The 16,576-nt window shown below is 43.5% G+C and overlaps 1 protein-coding gene across 2 annotated transcripts; it reads right to left on the reverse strand.

Annotated features, from left to right (window-relative positions):
* Positions 1 to 13,987: 13,987 nt before the first annotated feature.
* On the reverse strand, positions 13,988 to 16,430 carry LOC139063293 (T-complex protein 1 subunit delta-like). 2 transcript variants are annotated; one of them, XM_070544681.1, is made up of 4 exons: positions 15,641 to 16,430; positions 15,495 to 15,536; positions 15,300 to 15,362; positions 14,667 to 14,958 (listed from the first exon to the last, which is right to left on the reverse strand). In XM_070544681.1, the coding sequence occupies exons 1-4, from the start codon at positions 15,879 to 15,881 to the stop codon at positions 14,792 to 14,794; spliced, it is 513 nt and encodes a 170-aa protein (XP_070400782.1). In that variant the 5' UTR covers positions 15,882 to 16,430; the 3' UTR covers positions 14,667 to 14,791. The 2 variants fall into 2 exon arrangements, with proteins under 2 accessions (XP_070400781.1, XP_070400782.1); XM_070544680.1 differs by having other exon boundaries at positions 13,988 to 14,958; positions 15,495 to 16,075.
* Between the last annotated feature and the right edge of the window lie 146 nt (positions 16,431 to 16,576).

Genomic DNA, 16,576 nt, shown 5'->3' on the forward strand with positions numbered 1-16,576 from the left:
TCTCAGATGTCATGGACATCTTTACCACCCAGCTTCAGCTGTTCTGTGTTTGGGTCTGACCAAGTTAGTAAATGTACGTCCTCCATCAGATTTGTTACCCTTCTAGTGTCTTTTTAAAGGCTTTTCATTTATTCATTTAACCATTACTAGATTACCAGCAACAGAAATGCTACTACAAACACACAATTATGTGTAGCTGGAAAAATCTATATACTGGGCAAAATTACATTTATTTCAGTAATGTAACTAGACTGAGAGACCATTTAAAGGCTCAGGATCCTTTACAGGTGTTTCTATTTGCAATTGTAAATTTTAGCTCATTGGGGTCTTGTTAAATATCACACAGTGATGTTTTAATAGTCTACATTAGTGTAATGTTTCCTGTTTGTAGTTCCTCCTGTTAAGTGCCCATTTATTTCAATTATTGAGTTTTATAGAAAAAATCGGACATATATTTTATTATGTTCCAGTCATTAGTCATTTATATCTCAGTATTGTAGTAATTTATAGTAAATTAAGTAATTTTAATTAAGAAAGGAACCCATTTTTCTTGCATTCTTTAATGAAAAAAGTAACGAAATAGTTATTTTTGTTGGTAATCAGTTACTTTTATAATCTTGTAACTTAATAAGTAACTCAATGTTATGGAAAAATTTATGTTTATTAATTCTTGATCATGGACTCAATCAACTGAATGTAAATGTATTGCTCTATGCCTCTCTGCATGCTCACTTACTCACACACACACACACACACACACACACACACACACACACACACACACACACACACACACACACACACACACACACATTCTTGTCTCACTCATACACACACTGACTCTCTCTCACACACAATGACCTCACTCCCATTCTTATCTTTCTGTTGAATAAAGTCTATGAACAGATGTTCGGTGCATTTGCTTCGTTCATCATACCACAGTTATAACTGTTTGACTTGTTGTTCATTGGCTCCTTCTCTCTTCACTATAGGAAATGGGGCTATTGATAAACATATTGATAAAATCCATGACATAATTTGGTCCTTCGAAAGCCGGGGTCCCATCACCTCGCAGCGCCAAGAGCCGAAGCCAGAGGACTGTCGACTACCTAATCTCCAGCGTTGTTTGCTGGGGGGTCAGTGAGGTCTTGACGTATTTAGGAGGAATGTGGATCCACGAACTCAAGCCCTGAATGGACAGATTTCGTGAGACAAGTCTGTTGTTGTTTGTTTTGTCTTTGTGGTACTGAAAGAAAATCCTAGGTGACCAGAGAATAAAATTGTGTCGCCCGCCGTGAACAGGATGGTTTTGCTGGTTTCTTTTGAATGCTGTCTGTATTGGCTTGGTTTTCTGCATTTTAGCCAAAATTAGAAATGCAACTCTGGTGTGAGAAATAAGTAGACCAGTGTGGTAACTATTGACCTTCAAATTATGGTGACATCCGCCTTGAATAGGATGGGTTTGACTGGTTCCTTGAATGCTGTAAAGTGGTGAATTTTGGTGTCGTCCACCTTGAATAGGATGGTTTTAACAGATTCTCTGAACGCTGTCTGTATTTGGCTTGGGTTTTTTGAGTGTTTTAGCTGGAGAAATAGAAATGTGCTATAGTTATCTGTTGCTGTTTGTTGTCTTAGATGTTGTCTGCTTTAATTGTTGTTTGGATAAATGAGAGAGTGTCTGGACTTGTTTATTCGTGTAGAAAAAAGTATATGGCAAGTCATTTGCACACGTTTCAAGCTGGTGGTCAGACTTTTGAACTGGTTGGCTGATAAGTGAGTGTGGTGTCTATATGGGGAAAATAATAACTCACAAAATACTTTTTGAGTAAATATTGTGCATTAATGGAAATGTCAATCTAAGGAAATGTGAAAATGATCTGAAAATTATCAGAGAATTGATGGAAAACGTGTTTTTGATAACCGCTGACGTGTCACAAATGTATTTCAAAAGTACTGATTGTGTCTTTTTTACATTATTGTATCTTGAACCTTGATCTGGTTCGCTTGCCTTGAGCAGATTCTTAGACATTATCCATTAGAGACTATCCAGTATCTTTATAAACACTATCCATTTGAGATTTCTAGATACAATGGTTTATCTAGTGACATTGAACTTCTTAAAGGTCAGACTCCTACTTGAACCATGGGTTTAGTCCATATATAACTTTGGAACTTTCCTAACAAATGAGTCTTATCAACAACAATTTATGTTACCTAGACTTGATTATGTTCTCATGATTTCGGTAACGTCTACTTTGTGATGAGTTATTTTTTATGAAGTTGTTAAATTAACTGATTAAAGTTAAAGAATCTAGTTCTTTGAACTTATGAAAAGTTCTCTACCTTGTGTTATCTATCTATTTCTAAACTAGATTAACTGTTTATGTAATTAATATTGAACTCCTTCCTAGTAGGTTAGTGAATATTTTTTGTTATTTTTGCTGAATCGTTATTTTGCCTCTACTTTGGACATAATTTGCTCCCACTTTCTAATTACCTTCTTAATTCAAAAGAAAACAGCTCTCGCCCTTGAATCACCATCATTGTTTTGTTATTGCTAGACAAGCTTTATAAGATGACACTTGCTCTAAATGACCCTTAGATTTGATCAGTAGCATGATGACCTGACAGATGTTCTTTGATGGTCACATTAATATGAGAATGACCTGATTACATTTGAATCTAGTAGTTTTTATCTTTATCAGTCTTTTATTTTTATTTATTTATTGTTGTTTTCTGAGTATAAATGCTTTAGTTGTTCATTATCACACTTAGTTATACTCCCCTGCTTGACCCTTAAGCTACTCAGGGTTTTTCCTCAAGCACTTCCTTGTTTCCTGTAGTAAAACCATTTTTATACAAGGTACACTTTTGTAAATTATGAATTTTTTTGTTTGTTCTTTTCTTTTGTTTGGAACGTCTTTTCCCTTCCTGAAACGGTTACCATCTTTTCAGACACCTTTAGGGTGTGTGTATCTAAGAACACCATCAGTTGTTTTATTTTTGATCATTCACTGTCTCTATGTGACGGATGAGTTTGTTTTGTTTAGAAAAATCTGTTGTTCAATTTAACAAACTGAGTTTTATTTTCCTTAGATAATTGTGTTGTCCAATTTCACTTACGGAGTTTAATTTAGCAGTATTTATCTCCTGTTGACAAATTTTACACAATATTTGAATAGCATTATTGAGTGACATTGTACGTTGTTGATGTTCTCTGAAGCAACCTCTTTGTCGTCGTCGTCGTCTTCGTCTTCCTCCGCTTATCCGGGTCCGGGTCGCGGGGGCAGCATCCCAATTAGGGAGCTCCAGGCCGTCCTCTCCCCGGCCTTGTCCACCAGCTCCTCCGGCAGGACCCCAAGGCGTTCCCGGACCAGATTGGAGATGTAACCTCTCCAACGTGTCCTGGGTCGACCCGGGGGCCTTCTGCCGGCAGGACATGCCCGAAACACCTCCCCGGGGAGGCGTCCAGGAGGCATCCTGACCAGATGCCCAAACCACCTCAACTGGCTCCTTTCGATCCGGAGGAGCAGCGGTTCTACTCCGAGTCCCTCCCGAATGTCCGAGCTCCTCACCCTATCTCTAAGGCTGAGCCCGGCCACCCTACGGAGGAAACTCATTTCGGCCGCTTGTATCTGCGATCTCGTGCTTTCGGTCATTACCCAAAGCTCATGACCATAGGTGAGGATTGGGACGTAGATCGACCGGTAAATCGAGAGCCTGGCTTTCTGGCTCAGCTCCCTCTTCCCCACGACAGATCGGCTCAGCGTCCGCATCACTGCAGACGCCGAACCAATCCGCCTGTCGATCTCCCGATCCCTCCTACCCTCACTCGTGAACAAGACCCCGAGATACTTAAACTCCTCCACTTGAGGTAGGACCTCTCCCCCGACCCGGAGGTGGCAAGCCACCCTTTTCCGGTCGAGAACCATGGTCTCAGATTTGGAGGTGCTGATCCTCATCCCAGCCGCTTCACATTCGGCCGCGAACCTACCCAGCAAGAGCTGAAGGTCAGAGCTGGATGAAGCTAGGAGGACCACATCATCCGCAAAAAGCAGAGACGAGATTCTCCTGCCACCAAACTCGACACACTCCACACCACGGCTGCGTCTAGAAATTCTGTCCATAAAAGTGATGAACAGAACCGGTGACAAAGGGCAGCCCTGGCGGAGTCCAACCCTCACTGGGAACAGGTCCGACTTACTACCGGCTATGCGGACCAAACTCACGCTCCTCTGGTAAAGGGACTGAATGGCCCTTAACAGAAAGCCACCCACCCCATACTCCTGGAGCGTCCCCCACAGGGTGCCCCTGGGGACACGGTCATAAGCCTTCTCCAAATCCACACAGCAAATGTGGATTGGTTGGGCAAACTCCCATGCCCCCTCCATCACCCTTGCAAGGGTATAGAGCTGGTCCACAGTTCCACGGCCAGGACGAAAACCACATTGCTCCTCCTCTATTTGAGATTCAACTATCGAACGGACTCTCCTCTCCAGTACCTTGGCGTAGACCTTTCCAGGGAGGCTGAGGAGTGTGATCCCCCTATAGTTGGAACACACCCTCAGGTCACCCTTCTTAAAGATGGGGACCACCACCCCGGTCTGCCACTCCCTAGGAACTGCCCCCGATGACCACGCAATGTTGTAGAGACGTGTCAACCATGACAGCCCTACAACATCCATAGCCTTGAGATACCCAGGACGAACCTCATCCGCCCCCGGGGCTCCGCCGCTGTGTAGTTGTTTGACTACCTCAGCAACTTCTGCCCCCGAGATCGGACAGTCCATCCCCAGGCCTCCCAGCTCTGGTTCCTCCTCGGAATGCGCATTGGTGGGATTGAGGAGCTCCTCAAAGTATTCCTTCCACCGTCCGACTATAGCCTCAGTTGACGTCAGCAGCTCCCCATCCCCACTGTAAACAGTGTGAGCGAGTTGCTGCCTTCCTCTCCTGAGGCGCCGGACAGTTTGCCAGAACCTCTTTGGAGCCGATCGATAGTCTTTCTCCATGGCCTCACCAAACTCCTCCCACGCCCAAGATTTTGCCTCGGCAACTGCCACTGCTGCACCCCGCTTGGCTATCCGGTACCTGTCTGCTGCCTCCGGAGACCCACAGACCAGCCACGCCCTGTAGGCCTCCTTCTTCAGCCTGACGGCTCCCCGAACCTCTGGTGTCCACCAGCGGGTACGGGGGTTGCCACCACGACTGGCACCGGCCACCTTACGACCACAGCTAGCAACAGCCGCCTCGACAATCGCAGAGTGGAACAAGGCCCACTCGGACTCAATGTCCCCCACTGCTCTCGGGACGTGGTCAAAGCTCTGCCGGAGGTGGGAGTTGAAGACCGTCTTGACAGGTTCTTCTGCCAGGCGTTCCCAGCAGACCCTCACTATGCGTTTGGGTCTGCCAGGTCTACGCGGCATGTTCCCTTGCCATCTGATCCAACTCACCACCAGGTGGTGATCAGTTGACAGCTCCGCCCCTCTCTTCACTCGGGTGTCCAAAACATACGGCCGCAGGTCAGATGATACGACTACAAAATCTATCATCGACCTGTGACCTAGGCTGCCCTGGTACCAAGTGTACCGGTGGGCATCCTTATGTTCGAACATGGTGTTTGTTATGGCCAAACTGCGGCTTGCACAGAAGTCCAATAACAAAACACCGCTCGAGTTCAGATTAGGTGGGCCGTTCCTCCCAATCACACCCCTCCAGGTCAAGCTGTCAGTGCCCACGTGAGCATTGAAGTCCCCCAGCAGGACAATGGAGTCCCCTGATGGAGCACTATCTAGCACTCGTCCCAGGGACTCCAAAAAGGGTGGGTACTCTGAACTGATATTTGGCCCATAAGCACAAACAACAGTCAGGACCCGTTCCCCGACCCGAAGGCGCACGGAAGCTACCCTTTTGTCCCCCGGGTTAAACCCCAACACACAGGCAGAGAGTCTCGGGGCTAACAAAAAGCCAACCCCAGCCCTCCGCCTCTCACCCGGAGCAACTCCAGCAAAGTAGAGTGTCCAACCCCTCTCCAGGTCTCGGGTTCCAGAGCCAATGCAATGTGTCGAGGTGAGTCCGACTATATCTAGCCGGTACCGCTCAACCTCTGCCACAAGCTCCGGCTCCTTCCCCGCCAGCGAGGTGACGTTCCATGTCCCAAAAACTAGTTTTCCTGTCCGGGGATTGGACCGCCAAGGCTCCCGCCTTGGTCTGCCACCCGATTCGCATTGCACCGGACCCTTCATGTTCCTCCTGCGGGTGGTGGGTCCACAGTTGGACGAGCCCATGTATCCGGTTCGGGCTGGGCCCGGCCGGGCCCCATGGGCGAAAGCCCGGCCACCAGGCGCTCGCTCACGGGCCCCCACCCCAGGCCTGGCTCCAGGGTGGGACCCCGGTAACCCTCCGGGCCGGGTACTCCGACTCTTCGTTTTAACCGCCATGAAAGATCCTTCGAACCGTTCTTTGTCTCACCCTTCACCTAAGACCAATTTGTCATGGGAGACCCTACCAGGGGCACTAAGTGCCCCAGACAACATAGCTCCTAGGATCATTAGGGCACTCAAACTCCTCCACCACGATAAGGTGACGGTTCAAGGAGTGAAGCAACCTCACCCTGCTGAATCTATGTGGAGCCGAAATATTATTTTTTTTAGTTAGGACTGGTTTTGTTGTTAGTTAATTCCAGTGTTAGAAGCAAAGAGATTAAATTGAGAAGTCACTAGAGGTGAAAGTTTCTGGCATAATGAGAGCAGACACATAGAGTCTATGATATTGTTATTTTTATTAGTATTGATATGAGCTTGGGGGTGTTGACAAGCTCACCCTTGAGGATTGATTCTTCTTGATTTCTTTGGATTACATTTTATGCAACAGTTATTTTACTACAATTTCTCCTGTTACTCCTAGGTGATGTAAATCAATTTTTGTTTTTATTTTCAATTTTCTTTACACGGATTATGGCTTTGTTAGTTGTTTTGGTTTGTTTTGTTGTTTTATGCACACTGTATTGCACGACTCTGCCCCTTGCTGACGTGCACTAGTAATTGCAAGTTCCTTGGGATGGGTGTTTTTTCACATGTATGTGAGGTCCACTTTTAACATCGGGTTGGCGCAATGCTTGCCAGTATCGGACCCATCCATGACACACAGTTACTTTGTTGACAAAGTAATCAGTAACTATAACTAATTACTTTTTTAAAGTAACGTTCCCAACACTGCTCATTACTGATCAAATTCATTTCTGTTAGTAAAGCCATTGTTTTAAATGCTGTTATTCCCATCACTGGAAAATAGACAGATTTCTTGCCATCTCTGACATGTGGACATGCTTCACTAAGAACTGTGCTGAGAGTTTCATTCCTGGAGAACATATGAACACTGTCGAGCTGTTACTGACCAAGGTTTCACTCAGTGAATTGAATCCAAACCAGGCAAATTTATGATAAAGTTCTGGATGGCGACAGATTTGCAGACTAAATATGTATGCAATGCGCCCCCTTACTTGGGATATGATCCGAGTCGACAGAGGGGGAGAGGCTAGCAGAAAACATGGTAATGAGTTTGATGCAGCCCTTTCTGGATGATGAAAGAAATGTCACAATGGACACATTTTTTCCCCTTCACTGTTGCTGGCACACAGACTGCTTAAGCACAACACAAGTCTACTGGGCATAGTGAATAAAGTCTGTCATGAACTTTCTCCACTGGCAGATTGTCTCCTTGACACTTAATACACCAAATAAAAAGAAAACAGAGTGGTTTTAGTGTCTTGGACAAAATGTTGTGCATTCAGTACAAGCACCAATACATAGTTGGCCAGTAGCTGTTTGTTACAACATGCTGGACCTGGCAGGAGTGAATATCTACATTTTGTACAGGGCATGCACAGGTTGCAAAGACAAAATACAGTTTTTGTGTCTTCTGTACCTCCATTGCATAACCATACAGGAAAATGCAATGGAGACAGAGAGGAACGCTGTTGTAGCTACTGCAGCAATAGCTGCTGCTGTGTCAGGCTCCAGGTGATCCTCTCCTGGCAACTCTTGTTTTGTCAGTGGCAGGTTTAAGGTGGTGGATAGGAAAGTCTTCCCCCCTTTCTCTGTCACTTGGAACCAGTTTCCTTTCCTCTCCCTGTGCTCCTTCATTATTTTCTTTCTGTCGTAGTCTTTGACGTAACCCTCTGTTGTTCTCTCCTCTCTCTCATCGTGGTCGGCCCCCTCCTTGTTACTGCCTCCCTCTTGACTTCTTTCTTTCCCCTTCTGAAGCTCCTCGAGTCAACTGCAGTGGCTCCCTTTTGTAGAGGCATGAGGGGTGACTGCTGATCGATCGCAGCTGGTGTCTGCAGGCAGGCAGGTGTGGTGGAGTCTCAGCATGTCCCTCTCCATGGTGCTGATCCTCTGAACAGCATAGAGAGGAGAGCTAGAGAGCGCTGTCCATGGTCCTGAACCAAGATAACCAATTTCTTTTACATGAGCGCAGGAACTCAGGAATCGTGACATTAATATCAACAAGTTCCATGCTAATTAAACATAAAGGGTTTAAAGATTATTTTTATTATCAAATAAAACCAACCTTAATTTATAAAGTGCTTTTCATAGAACCAATGCAACTCTTAAGTGCTTTACAGATTAAAATTACCCCACATAGCCCTCAATCCCTGCCCTCCCCATAAATGAAAGCAAAAAGAGACATTGGGCTGAGTTCAGATAAATGTGCAGTTGACACTTTAAAGAGCAAGTCACCCCCAAATAAACATTTTTTTGCTGATAAACTAAATAAACGAGTGTCTAATCGTGCTGCAGACACGTGTCGTCAATAATTTGGCACTTCAGTGCATCTTAGTTCAAATTTAAATATTCTGCCTAAAACTGTCAGTGATGTGCCGTTGTCAGGTAAAAACTTTGCACTGTTTTTTAATTTAAATCTGACACCGCTATTGGCTAAGAGGTATTCTATGATGTAAACTGGTACATTATGATGTCACAATGCTGTTGTGAGCCTGTGTGTGTGAGTGTATTTGTTAGCAGCTCCTCCTTCTTTGTCTGCCAGGCAACAGCATTTGTTGCATTTTTCAAACATGAAGTGGGAGTGGAGTTAGACTCTGGTAGGGGGTGACTTTCTCTTTAAGTCATAAAACAAGCACATTACAGTTGGCTCTGCAAACTGAGCAGCAGAGGAGCATCAGTGTCTATGGAACTAAATCAAATCTTTGCAAGATAAAAAAAAGGTCAGGCAACCTAATTTACTGCCAGATTGTCTGGTTTAGATGAAATAAACTAGTTTATCAGAAAAGTGGCTGTCAACATCTGTGTAAAAAGGGAAATATATTATGAATATGTACTAATTTGCTGAATGTCTACAAATATCTAAGAATCTCAGTTCTAAATATTCTTTGCTCACATGGTGAAAATAAGGTGACCACTGAGTAGGGCTGTCACGGATGAGGAATTCCCCCTACGGTGAGTCAGGGCAGCTCAATATTGCGGTATGCAATATTATTGCACCCCGTTTTTATTTATGTACTTAGCAAATGTGTTTGTTAATTACTAAACTCATGGCAATATTTTCTTTGAAACATTGTGCTTACACATTTAAAAAATGTTAGAAAAAAAACATGGCCATTTTTAACACTTTATTGAATGCAGATCAAAGGGCAGTAACGGCATTCTCTGACTGAACTTAAAAACAACGTTCAGGAGGTTTAACTTTGAAATGCAAATTTGGCTGCAACATCTAACAGAAATAAAAAAGTGCCCATTTTGTTTTGTAGTTTAAAATAAAGTATACAAAATGAGATGTCCTAGGCACTGTCATTTCACTTTCACACACAAGAATAACTGATTTATAACTCGGCCATGTCCTTGTTACGTGCAAGGAAAACCAGCATGTTAACTTTATGCGGTTTGAGAGAGGATCTGAGAGGGGTGACAACAATTCCAGCGACACTAAAAACCCTCTCGGATGGTGCGCTTGTTGCGCAAATACACATGTACTTACGTGCGACTTTGCAGAGCAATGGAAATCTCTCATGGTGGTTGCGCCACCATGTCAGAGGGTTTTCATTAGGGTCAATGGGTTCCTCCTGCAGGTAGCGAGTGAGCTCCAGCTCGGCTCTAACTCTCTTCGGGACGGTTGAAGAAGACGTCCTTGTCCGTGACTTCAGCAGGTCTCCAAGCATTTTTTTCTTTGCCGCTGGTGGCAGCACTGCCTGCTCCAAGGTCTCTGGCTGGGCTGCAGCTGAAGCACTGACACCGCTCCCTCCATCTTCCATGTGTACTATCTCCTCGATCAGCGCGGACTTTACCTCTCAGCATGCGCTGTCGCGAGATTTAATCAAGTGCAGTAATGGCGGTGGCACGTCATGCAGCGCGGTGGGTTTCTTAATATCGGGATATTTTCTTCTTGCGGTTACCGCGACAGCCCTACCACCGAAGGTGTTGTGATGATCTTGGCTGTCGTGAATCATTGAGTTTGCCCTCTGATGCAGAAACACAACATCTCCAACTTCTAACAGCAGAGTATTACCATTGACACCATTAACAGAGTAGGAAGGCTGGTGCCCATATGCAATAAAGAAGTGTTCTCCATTCATAACCTTCCCACTGTCCTAATGGGTGTGACCCCGCAAGGAAAGTTGACCATTGAGCAGGATTGATGGTTTATCCCTTGAGGTCCACGTGGCAGGGGTGAGGTGGTGCTCACTCCTCACCCCTGCCAAAAAAAAAAAAAAAAAAAAGCCAAATTTCACAGCAGAAACAAACAAGTTTACAGCCTGGTTCAAAAGAACATTTTAGGTTTAATAGATCTAGTTTACATGCGTGACAACTCTGAGGGGGGTGAATTGTTCTGTAATTCTTCTGTTTAAGTGGAATATAATGCTTATAATTTTGAATAATTAATGAGCACCAGAGCCACCTGAATTTAGAACTAGCTCTGGGGAAAGGCATCAGCCTCACGTTTATAAATGGTTGGCCATTTTGACTTTCTGAACTTTTGTTGTGTCCTCTGTGTGTTTGGGTGTTGATCAGGGAATTATTTGGACACAGAGGGCAAGCTGTGGTTATTGACTGCACTAACAAATCATCCAAACAGTTTCTGCTTCTTTTTTTATCAGTAAGCAAAATGATATTTCTGTATTTTATTTTGCTGGTTGAATGGGGGAAATGCTGTGTCATTTAAATGCTTGGTCACACATGTTAGTGGGGCTGCTGGCTGGATACGAAACTTGAGCAGATACCCGTCTTCTGTCTCCTGCCCAAGAAGAGTTGCTAGAGCAGGCAGCTGGCTGTTCCCATTTTCCGGTGGCAGCGACGCATGTCCAGGGTTTAAATTGGTTGAATTATTACGTGTTGAGCCAGACCACTGTGACATGGAGGCTTCATTTGGAATCGTAGTATGTCCAAGGAAGATCTTGTCTTTCTCGCCTATAACTGACTAGAAGGGCTTTACTATGATTGGCTGTTTCATTTAACAGCAACACGTTTTCTTATGCCAAGTGCAGACTGTTCTTCTGCCATCACCCCCAACAGAAAGCTGTTTTTGGGGAGTTTTAAAAAGAAAATGTGATCTTAATAATAATTAGAGGTGTTTTAATAATGACACAACAAGGTGAGCTGATCTGGAAGGCCAAGGCTCCCGGTCACAGCGACCTGGCTTTGGCGGAACTGCTTTGGACGTTAAGAAAAAAAAATTCCTTTTAGATATCAGCCCGATAGCTACAATTAGTTTACTTACATTTCTGATTTGATTATTTTCATGACCATTTACATTGGTAGATTCTCACTGAATGCATCAAAACTATGAATGAACACATGTGGAGTTATGTACCAAAAAAGGTGAGATACCTGAAAACATGTTTTTTTGTTCTATTTTCTTCAAAATAGCCACCCTTTGCTCTAATTAGTGCTTTGCACACTCTTGGCATTCTATTGATGAGCTTCAAGAGGTAGTCACTTGAAATGGTTTTCCAAAAGTCTTGAAGGAGTTCCCAAAGGTGTTTAGCACTTGTTGGCCCCTTTGTAAATGGTCATGGTCATGAAAATAAAGAAAAAAATAGAATGAGAAGGTATGTCCAAACCTTTGGCCTGTACTGTAGGTGTACAAAGATTGCTGCGTCCGAAAGGAATAGGAAATGCGTTACAAGACAATTCGGTCATGGTAAAAGTGTGAAAAAAATTATTTAAAATACACTTAAATGCAGATTAAACACATCACTTATACAGTAGTCTGACCTTCAGTCCAGTTTAGTTTAGCTTTCGTGTATTTTTTTATTTTTTTTATATTTTGTGATTTCTATCTTCTTCCTGTGAGACTAGACAGTTAGGAACGCTGGGAGACGTTTCAGCTGTTAGACCAAGGTGTTAAAAAGACCAACGCACAGAGAGGAGATAGGTTTTGGTTTTGCTTCTACAAACAGACACTAGGGGTGCTAAAAGCAAGCCAAAACTGGATAACATCCCTTTAAAACAAGCACATACAGTAGGCTCTGCAAATTGAGTTGCAGAAGATCAGTGTCAATAAAAAAAATTAAAACTTTACAAGGTAAAAAAAAAAAAGATATGGCTGTCATGAGCCGGGGTGAGTACTCGACATGTCATCTAATCATCTCTGAGTTTCTACCTGCAGGAAAGGGAGCACAGCTGATCATCATCAGACTGATCAGCGGGGCAGCTTTAAAAGGAGGACGGTTATCCACATTCGATGCCGGATGATTATCTACTGCCTGACTCACCTCATCGTGGGATCCACTTCCGTCTTCAAGTCAGAGGATTATTTCACCGGTTCGTTGCCTGGATACCTTCTCCACCCAGCTGCCCCGCTCTCCACCGATCACGCTCTCTCTCCGCTGCCTCATCCTCATCCGCCTCGTCCATTCCACTCATCCACTCCGACTATCACAAGTCCCTTCTGGAAATCACCCCGGCTCACCTCCCCTCCACATTCATCCCGAACTTCCTCACCGTAAGTTCCGCCTTCAAACATTCCTTCTGAACTACAACTCCCATCACTCACCTCTGGTCTCCCTCTCAGTTACCGCTTCCGGATTCGTCCTCCAGCTGGATCTCCAGTACGCCTTCAGTTCACCTCCACATTAAAATAAAATTATTATTTTTCTTTACCTCGTCCCCGTGCATGATTCTGTATGTCTTGGGTTAGACATCTACCTCAAAACATGACAATGGCAAGTTCAGCTAATTTGTTTTATTGCTAATTTGTCTGGTTTGGGTTAAATAAACTAGTTAATCAGAAATGTGGCTGTCAACTTCTGTGGTAAGGGGAGTAAATGATGAATATGTAGAAATTGACTGATTGTCTGAAATGATCTATGAATCTTTGTTCTAAAAAGCTGTTGCTCACATGGTGAAAATCAGGTGACCACTGAAGGTGTTGTGATGATTATAACTGTCTTGAATGATTGTGTCTGCGCTCTGACGCAGAAACACAACATCTCCAACCTCCAGCAGCAGTGTGACACCATTGGCAGCATTAACATGGTGAGAAGATTGATTGTCCAGATGCAATAAAGATATGTTCTCCATTCTTAAACAGCACAGCTCCTGAACCATGTGAAGCATGTCCCGGTCCTTGAATGTGGAACTCAAAGTGATAGACTCCTCTCACAGGTGTGATGAAGAAACCTGTAGATTTTTTTTATTGAAAACATTCTCTTGTTTATCCTAACTCAAAAATGTGGTTACAGAATATGAATAAATGCATTACTGATAGAATTTAGTGAAATTGAGTACCTGTATTTGGATTGTAGGCATTTCCAATATTAGTAACAACATGTCTGAAGACCAGAGGTGTTGGTGCATTAAAAGGTCCAAACTTAACTGAGCCTGATTCCACCAGAGATGCTGAGAAAGCCACTTGTTTCACTGAGTGACAGAAACTGTGTTATTAAATTTTTCTAAAATGTTTGCATGGTGATCAGTTCTCTTTAATGAGCTAAAATTACACACATAAACAAAACAAGGAGGCAAAAAAATAATGACTTTAAAATGACTAGTTTTATTGTTTTGGTTTAAAAGAATGAAAACTTGCACACAGACTGAATAAATGATCATTCTGTCCAACTTTTTTCAGACAAAACCTTCAGCATTTGTACAAAACTGGATATTTGTTGTCCTGAGTATCTCTTTTTCATTTTATTTTATTTTTTTTTTCAAACATCAAACCTTTTTATTGAATGAGGCTAAGTAACAACTATAGTGGAAGTGTGAGCTGACTGGTGCCTCCTGATCCCTCGCAGAAACAGCAGACTTCCCTGAACAGACCTATCGGGTGTTCACCACATCATCGATCTTGAGGATGCTGCGGACTCTGTCTGTAGCTAGGGTCAGAGCACTGATGGACACCAGGAGAGGCTGCGCCACCAGCTCCTCCAGGATGTTGGAGATTCCTCCCTTGCGGACGTTGATGCCGGCCATCTTGTCTCCATGTGCATGTCTGTTCCTGAGCTCCGTCACCGTGGAGATGGGGTTCAGATCTGCGTTCTCAGCCAGCGTGGAGGGGATCACCTCCAGGGCGTCGGCGTACGCCCGCACACAGTAGGCCTCCATCCCAGCCAGGGTTCGCGAGTACTCTGCCAGACGGACAGCCAGCTCAATCTCTGGAGCTCCGCCTCCAGCTATCAGAACCCTCTTCTTGACCAGGCAGCGGATCACACACAGAGCGTCATGGATGGAGCGCTCCACCTCCTCAATCACCAGCTTGTTGGAGCCTCGGACCACAATGCTGACCGTTCTCCCGGGGCTGCTGCAGCCGGTGATCTCAACGAGTTTGCCAGAACCGTCTAGGTGGACCTCCTCCGCCAGCTCTGCCGTGCCAAGCATCTCTGGTGTAAAGTGATCGACGTGGGCGATGGGCTTGGTGCTGAGAGTCTTGCAGATGAACTCCATGTCCTCCCTCTCAATGTCCTGCCTAATTCCACCAGAGATGCTGAGAAAGCCACTTGTTTCACTGAGAGACAGAAACTGTGTTATTAAATTTTTCTAAAATGTTTGCATGGTGATCAGTTCTCTTTAATGAGCTAAAATTACACACATAAACAACACAAGGAGGCAAAAAAATGACTTTAAAATGACTAGTTTTATTGTTTTGGTTTAAAAGAATGAAAACTTGCACACAGACTGAATAAATGATCATTCTGTCCAACTTTTTCAGACAAAACCTTCAGCAGTTGTACAAAACTGGATATTTGTTGTCCTGAGTATGTCAGATGTGTCGTGTTTTAATTAGGTCTTTAGTTATTTCAAAATATAATTTTGTATATTATTACCAATAAATGATAAAGTAAATACCTTGGTCCTGTTGCTTCAGCTTGTCCAGCTCACTCTTTTGCAGCTCCAGTTCTTTTGTCTTTCCTGAACATGTAGAAAAAAATTACCTGATTTTAAATGAAGTAAGATAACAAAAAATATTTTTCTCTTATAAAAGTCTTCGATTTTTTCATTTGTTACTCTTACATATATTTTTTTTTATATTGTTAACATTACCTTGGTCCTGGTGTTTCAGCAGCTCCAGTTCTCGTGTTTTAGCTGTTAGAGTTTAGGAAACAATGAAAGATTGAATATCTGTAATTATACAATTAAAACACTTTAGTCAGGGTCTCCTAAACCTTTACATTATTTTGTTAACATACTTTCATTTTCTTTCTGTAAGTACTTCACCTCCTCCTTCAACCCAGCCAGCGAGGCGCTCATCTCTCTCAGCGCAGCATTGATGTCCTGTGTACATGTTTGTTGGTGCTCTGAGGCATTTCCTGCTTCTACGTGTGAACCAGCTGGCTTCAAATATGAATTTGTTTCATTGTCAGGTTGTAGGTGAAGCTGAGCCTCATTAAGAGAACAGATTAACAACAACAGTGTAAAAAGAATATGCATCTTTGTCTTCAGTGTCAGCCTTCGCAGGTCAGCTTTGTGCCTTGTGTTAACCGGGTCTTAAATACAACTTTTATTATCAGTAGTTAAATATTACCTGATTGGTTAGTTGCTTGGTAGTTGCAGCTTCGGAGGCCAGAGGGTAGTAACTCGCTAATGTTTTTAATTTAATAAACATATACACAATTTAAAAAGTAAAAGTCTTGCTATATATTTATATTGAAACTAATACATACAAAATATAACTTTATCTCCCGTGTCACGTGAAGTTACGTGACCACCGTGGAAGTCGCGGTCACATGATGAGAGTCTGCTCCATTTAACCATTTTCTTTGACCAAGGAAGGACAGTGACCTTGTAAGCAAGGCGCCTGGCCTCGCAACCCAAGGTTTTAAACACAGGAAAGGTGGTCAAGGAGACTGGGAGCAGGTGTGACCAATGAACTGACTGAGGAGGTAAAATAAGCAGGAGGCTGAAACTAACATGATGAAAATTAACACAACTAAGATGGACTAAAAGGTTGCAAAGGGAAACACAAACACTAAAAAAGCCTGAACTTAATTAAACTGAAGAACAAAAACCAGTGAGCAACAAACTGGAGGGCTGGAGAATAAATCTAAGAAAACTAAAGATAAGTGAACTACTTAACCTGAAATTACAGAACTAGAGACACAGTAGGGCGGGGGAGTAAATACCTA

Source organism: Nothobranchius furzeri, chromosome 15, assembly GCF_043380555.1.
Source record: "Nothobranchius furzeri strain GRZ-AD chromosome 15, NfurGRZ-RIMD1, whole genome shotgun sequence".
NCBI lineage: Eukaryota > Metazoa > Chordata > Actinopteri > Cyprinodontiformes > Nothobranchiidae > Nothobranchius > Nothobranchius furzeri.

Bases quoted from the DNA above. Each gene is read 5' to 3' on its own strand.
- LOC139063293 (XM_070544680.1), bottom strand. From the start codon at position 14,897: ATGGAGTTCATCTGCAAGACTCTCAGCACCAAGCCCATCGCCCACGTC.